The sequence below is a fragment of the Cottoperca gobio genome, chromosome 9 (assembly GCF_900634415.1).
Source record: "Cottoperca gobio chromosome 9, fCotGob3.1, whole genome shotgun sequence".
In the NCBI taxonomy this organism is placed as follows: Eukaryota; Metazoa; Chordata; class Actinopteri; order Perciformes; family Bovichtidae; genus Cottoperca; species Cottoperca gobio.
In genome coordinates this window covers 1,560,177-1,566,899 of record NC_041363.1, presented here as the reverse complement: position 1 = coordinate 1,566,899, position 6,723 = coordinate 1,560,177, and the positions used below count along the sequence as shown (strand labels likewise).

The following is a 6,723-nucleotide window of genomic DNA, read 5'->3' as shown; positions in this document are numbered from 1 at the left end:
TACTTAAATAATAAATAAAATACCATCATATATTACTTTTAAATGATCACATTTAAAAACCTGCAATACACAATTAAACAAAACATTATTTTATTTAAACTCTTTAATATTATACTTGTGCAAATACACCTTGTGTGGGTATATTATTCATAATATTTTAATTATTATAGAAGCTATTTTATTAAAATGTTCTCTCTATTTACACATACTTCTGTCACGGAACTTATGTTTTGCAGAATGAGTACTTTTACTTCTGGTACTTTGAGTATATATTAAATGCTAATACATTTGTTTAAAGTATGAGTAGTATTGGAGTATTTCTGCACCAAGCTTTTACTTCTTATAATTAAGTAAAAGATCTGAGTACTTTGTCCACTTTTGACTAAGCACATCATTTTTTTATTAATAGATGAATGTTTTTGTGGAAAAATGTAACTTAAAATGGCTATTTGAACTTTAAGAATAAACATGACACACGAGAATAAACCTATTTTATACGGTCTATGGAATAATCAAATGTGGAGAAACAAGTTTCAGAGAAAAGAGAATTCCTGAATAATATTACATTCTGTTTCATACAGATTTCATTTACAATATTTCAGAACTCTTGGACAATTTACCCATTTCTCTGGATGAATTGGATTCAGCATTATTCTATCTCCCCCTGGTGGGAGGCCCGTTGTTCATGAGGGGTGCTTAGGTAATGCACATTGCAAGTATAATTGTAATTGTGAATTTTAAAAAGCAAAGAGTTTGAGAAACAAATGACAACCAGACACCAATGTCCCCCTAAAATACACTCAAAGTTTATTAGAAAGATTTAGACATTACAAGAGTGCTTCTTTATTCATTTAATTTAGCACAAGACTTGTTTAAAAATGTGATGATGCAGTGTAAGTCAATATCCTATGACACCGACTGTAAATAAAGTTTTACATAAGTAAACAGGTGTTTGTGACTTCTCCCCGTTGGTCTTATAGCCTTTATTACTTTACAGACAGTGAGAAGATGACAAATCAATAAGACATGAAAGAAACTGGAAAATTGTGCACAGCTTCAAACAAGGCATTCCTGTGCATAAGTAGCCGTATTGTTACATTTTTCCTGATTGAACAGTCGTATGTGGCAAAGACTAGCTGCAAAATGGAGTGCAAAACACCTGAGGTTTCCATGGTGACATATCGATTTACCCCCTTTCATCAGGTAGTGAACTTCTTTTCAGTATTGGCAGCATGAAGGATAACCACTCCTTCAAATGCAGAGGACGAAAGCAGAACAGAGGAGTGAGACTCCGGACATTTGTCCCCCCACCCCCCCCTTATTTCTTGGCTTGCTTGGTGACCATGTTGCGGGGGGGAGTCACAGGACGGCTGCCGTTGGGCTTCTTCTTCTCAGCTGGTTTCAAAATCTACAAAAGATTAAAGGGAAACATTAGGATCGGGTGTCCTTTGGATTTTAATGATTCTAGAGTCCAATTCCTTGAGGGGGGGGGGGGGCAGGTCACATGCTTATTTTATAAAAGGTTGTTTGTTTTTACTTTTAGGCTACAAAACTCATCGATCATTAATACTCACGACACACTTCATACAGTTTGTTGGTTGTGGAATGTGAGTAACTTAACTTAGAGAGGCGCACGGCCGACGCTGAACTCCAGGAACCGATCAGCAGAACACTCATTTAAATACTCAACGACTCCCCAGGAATCAGAATGTTTGATGCCATCACTAAAACAGACTTTTTGTCTCCTTATATCTTTTATTTCTATGGTTTTATAAATAAATACACAATAAACATTATGCACTCGGGCTACACAATATATTGTTTATTTATGGTCATGGCGATGTCCACGTGCACGATAAACACGAGAGAGTCAGTAAGGAGAACTGCACTTTAAATGTAAATATTATTTCTTTATTGGAGCCTTGAGTTCATTTCAATGTTCATTTATTTATCCTAAGTAATATCCATTTTAAAACCGCCCTCCTACGTACCAACAACAACCAATGTGTATGTAGTTCCTAGCTGTTTAATCGAGCAGTAACAGTTACAGTTGATCAAATTAAAGTGCAAAACGTATCGACCCTATGATTTACACAAAGCCCCGTTTGCCTTTGCACCTTACCTGAAAAGAGCACATGAGGGTCTCGTCCACACTCATCATGGCACCGGCGTTGTCAAATTCTCCACAATAGTTTGGCGCTGAGAACAAAGTGACAAGCTGCCTCTTTGCAAAGAACTCATAGCCATCCTCCACAACCTGCGAGATCATCAAGGAGAAAAGACGCACTTAGAAGATCACTCCCTGAACGGATGTTATGAAGCGCGAGACATCGTCTTCCTCTGCACTGAGTCCTGGTGGCTCACAAGATGATCAAACTGAAAATATATTTATCTCTCACAACATTAAACCATGAGTGTTTCAGACGTTCCTCTCCAGGTCTGTAAATGTCTTTCAAATAAAACAAGAATAAATATCTTCTGTTGAACTGGTGACTTATGCAAGTAGTCACACGTTGTATTACCTTTCTGTTTTAGTCAATGTATCTTATTATTATTTACTATATTAGTTTACTAAATGCATCTTACTGTAATTTTAGTTTATTTATTTTATCAAAAAGTATTTTACTTTCTTTCTTTAACTGGTGTTGGTATTACTCAATAAACACTTTACATTATTCTGCTGTGATATCTCAGTGTTTAATGTACCAGTGTTCAGAGACGTATATATATATATATATATATATATATATATATATATATATATATATATATATATATATATATATATATATATATATATATATATATATATATATATATATATATATATATATAATATATAAATATAAATATATATATATAAATGTAGAATAGAAACATACAGCCGCGTCACATTCCTCTTCACAGTGAGGTCCCTGTGGTTACCTGATGGGCACGACAGATGAGATCCAGGTCATGCTTGTGCAGGAACTTGGCCACCACCTCAGAGCCGAAGGTAAACGACACCCCCCTGTCGTTCTCCCCCCAGCCCAAAACATCTTTGTCAGGGTCAGACCAGAGCAGGTCGCACAGCAGACCCTGGTCGGGCACGTCAGTGGGGCGCATGATGCGTCGGATCTGCTCCATGGACTGAAGGTCAGGTGACAGTCCTGCACGGCAGTACAAGTACAAATAAACACACTGACACTGGTACATGTGTGACGTCAGGTGACAAACAAAGACAGCGTAACTTAAGGACACAGGTTAACTGCTTTGGACGCAGAGCGCTGCAGGAATGAGTCAGCACTTTGGCACTTTTGTTTTCCCTCGTCTCAAAGTCGACGTTCTTTTGGTTAGAGGAAATAAGGTTTGTAGTTCTCACAGGTTTAAGAGATTTTAACGTTTTGTGGTAAATACCCCGCTCGTGAATTTAAACAAACGGGGGCTAAATGAGAGAAGTAAACGTCAGCACATTAGCTTAGAGGCGAAGTCGTTGAAGTCATGTGACTGTGGTGCGGTTCCTTTATAGGCTGATCGCATTTATGCTTAAAGAATCAGATTAAACCCGGTGGTCTATATAATGGTCTATTCTGGTGGTCTAACACGATCCTGCATTAAACTAAAAGGACTGGTGGCATTAAGGTAAATGTGTAAACAAGACTTTAATGATTGTTTTTTACTCCTGTACCTCCGTGGCAGCAAAAGATCTTCTCATCAACAATGGCGGAAATAGGGAGGCAGTTAAAACAATCCGTGAAGGTCTTCCAGAGTTTGATGTTATACCTTCTTTTACCTAAAGAAAAAACATCATTAAATCTTAGCAATAAGAACTTCTGCTGCTGCACATGTGTGAAACTCAACACAGAGATCCTGTGAAGACTAAAGAAAACTAAAACCACACAATGAAACTGATTTTTAAAAAGTAATCATTTTGCAGATGTACAACACTCACACTCATCATAGAAACCATATATTCTGTTGATTGAAGCACACTCGTGGTTTCCCCTCAGCAGGAAGAAGTTCTCTGGGTATTTGATTTTGTACGCCAGCAGAAGGCAGATGGTCTCCAGAGACTGCTTCCCCCGGTCCACGTAGTCACCCAGAAACAGGTAGTTGCTTTCTGGAGGGAAGCCGCCGTACTCAAACAGCCTCAGCAGGTCATAGTATTGCCCGTGGATATCACCTGCAGCACAAAGGTCAATCAATGTCAGTGTGTTTGCAGTCATAACTTACCATCGTCACCTTCGAACCAGAAATGCTCACGAGACAATATTCAGTGTTGGGGAGCAACTATTTACAAGTAACAGTTAAAGAAATTAAAAAATCTGTAATTAAATGCAAAGGCAAAACATTATTTACCTAAAAAAATAAATAAAAGAAGCGTCTGAGTAGAATACAACTTTTATTCTGTTGCTCTGTTCCAATCTTATTTTAAGTTATAGCGAATCACTTTTAATACAAGTTTAACCGTCATTTCACTGCCTTTAATAATCTGATGGAAGGTTACTGTGAAATGTAATAGACCACTAGTTTCAGTGCTAAAAGTAAATTAACTAATTCAATTACTTTATTTAATAAATATATAAATAAATAAATAAATACACACATATATATATATATATTAAAATAAATATATATATGAATAAATATATATATGAATAAATATATGTATTTATTTATAAATGAATATATTTATTATCTTGTGATGTAAATCTGACCACAGATCTTGAGCGGGGCCTCCAGCTCCAGAAGGATGGGTTGGCTGAGGAAGATCTCCCTGGACTTCAGGCACAATCCACGAATCTCATTCTCCTGCAGCTGCACGTTCTTCCCAGGCTTTGCGCCTCTGACTACAACAAGAACACACAAACAAGAGGTCAGAGAAACACAAACAAGAGGTCAGAGAAACACAAACAAGAGGTCAGAGAAACACAAACAAGAGGTCAGAGAAACACAAACAAGAGGTCAGAGAACAGTTGCTATCAGAAGAAGCCTGCTCCGGTGCGGGGGCTGCGGTACTTGGACAGCAAACCGCGCGTAATGCGCAGTGTTGGTGTTGAGCGTGAGCAATGTGGTGACGTCTCGTGCCCTTCAGGGACAATAACAAGACAACAGACACCACATTGTTGGAGATCTACGGTTTACTCTGAAGAGAAACGTTGCAGCTCCCTGTTTTACAAGATGCTGAAGAGCTAAACGCGTTTCTACCGTTAGCGTTATAACAGCATGCAGATAACGGAAGTACCGTGAATGATTCATAGCTCATGTTTCTGCGTTTCCTTACCTTCTAAAAGACGTTGGATGATGCTGTCTATGTTGAGTTTGTCCACATCAGCCATTGCAGAGTTGGTGTTAGCAAAACCGTTTCAGAGAAATGTAGGTTAGCACGCTCGGTGAAAGCTAGCCCGCTAGCTATCCTGGCACTAGCTACCTAGCGTTAGCTAGCTACGTTGGTTTCCGGCTAAAGGTAGAGATGCTGTCGGTGTGTGACCCTGCTGTAATGTAGCTGCTCGAGGACGCTTCTGACAATTTAATAAGCTACTTGGACGCCGCAATGAAAAAAAAAATCTACATCCAATTTTGGCTTTTGCTAAGAAACAGGGACTAAAAAAATAAACGTCAGCCGCACTAGCTGTTAGCTAGCGATGGTGTCGCGTCTCTGTTTTTCTCTGCCTGCCGCACCTCGTACAGCTCGCCAAGCCGCCAGAAGGAGGCTGCGGCCGGGCGCTGAGCTGCTGCTGCCCCCTGCTGGCCTGGATGGAGAACGAGACTTTAACCTACTTAGAGAAGGATGAGAGAGAGCTTACAACTCAAGATCACTCCCCAAGAGCAGAACAACCAGAACATCAATAATAATACTCATAATGATAATAATAATAAAACAACATTTTAAGATCAAATCAACCCAACACTAATTGGACATCAAATAAAACATGATTTTGCAAAAAAATAAAGACACTAAAAGATATTAGAATCAAAATGTGCATAAAGTACAAGAAGTAAAAGTACTCATTCTGCACAACGGCACATTTCAGAACTATATATTTACGTATTTACAGATCTTTTACTTACATAAAAGTATTAATGCCACAGTGTAGAATATACAAGGAAAGAATGCAGATACATATAAAAGCATTCTTAAAAGGAATAAACCAACACTAGTTTAAAAGGATATTCCCTTGAGTGCACAATAACAATAACAATAATGATAATAATAATAATAATAATAAAAAAGAATCAGGAATATTTGTACCTATTTTGTGAGTTTCACCAAGGGATTAATACAGTTGTATCTTAACCTATTATAATACATGATAAATAATTTGTTGATTATATTTTGTATTAGTACTTAAATGTAATTAATTATGTTTAAATATGCAAATGAGGCATTATGTAATGCTAACTTGATGAATTTAAGAGAAATCTACACACACGAATCATCTCCTAAATGTGTATTTTGGATGTTTTCTTTACACTAGTCTGAAAGAAGACGTGTTATGGAAGAAACATCCCAAAATCTGTCTTCAGTCATCTGTGAAGCGCTTTGAGCTGCACTAACCTTTATGAAACGTGCAAACCAGGTTTGAAAACATGAAACACTTCGTCTCTGTGGTCTCATAAACTTTTAATTCCACAAATTACATATCAACAGATCATTAGTGTAATAATAGACATACCTATACACACATTATAATAACTAAACCAATTCTTCATTTATACAATTCATGTGAACGAATGTAAAAC

General features: G+C 37.3%; 1 protein-coding gene across 1 annotated transcript; it reads right to left on the bottom strand.

The window, feature by feature from the left end:
* Window positions 1–782: 782 nt before the first annotated feature.
* Window positions 783–5,719, bottom strand: LOC115014063 (protein phosphatase 1, catalytic subunit, gamma isozyme). The gene is made up of 7 exons (XM_029440711.1): window positions 5,264–5,719; window positions 4,698–4,829; window positions 3,932–4,162; window positions 3,668–3,772; window positions 2,926–3,149; window positions 2,123–2,257; window positions 783–1,408 (listed from the first exon to the last, which is right to left on the bottom strand). Exons 1-7 carry the CDS (start codon window positions 5,316–5,318, stop codon window positions 1,319–1,321), a joined length of 972 nt encoding a protein of 323 aa, XP_029296571.1. The 5' UTR covers window positions 5,319–5,719; the 3' UTR covers window positions 783–1,318.
* Window positions 5,720–6,723: the final 1,004 nt, after the last annotated feature.

What these genes read in the sequence shown, in the direction of transcription:
- LOC115014063 (XM_029440711.1), bottom strand. Translation starts at nt 5,318, where the DNA reads ATGGCTGATGTGGACAAACTCAACATAGACAGCATCATCCAACGTCTT. An exon ending in CATCCAACGTCTTTTAGAAG is followed by an intron (nt 4,830 to 5,263) that starts GTAAGGAAACGC and finishes TTCTTGTTGTAG; the next exon opens with TCAGAGGCGCAAAGCCTGGG. An exon ending in GATCTTTTGCTGCCACGGAG is followed by an intron (nt 3,150 to 3,667) that starts GTACAGGAGTAA and finishes ACTGCCGTGCAG; the next exon opens with GACTGTCACCTGACCTTCAG.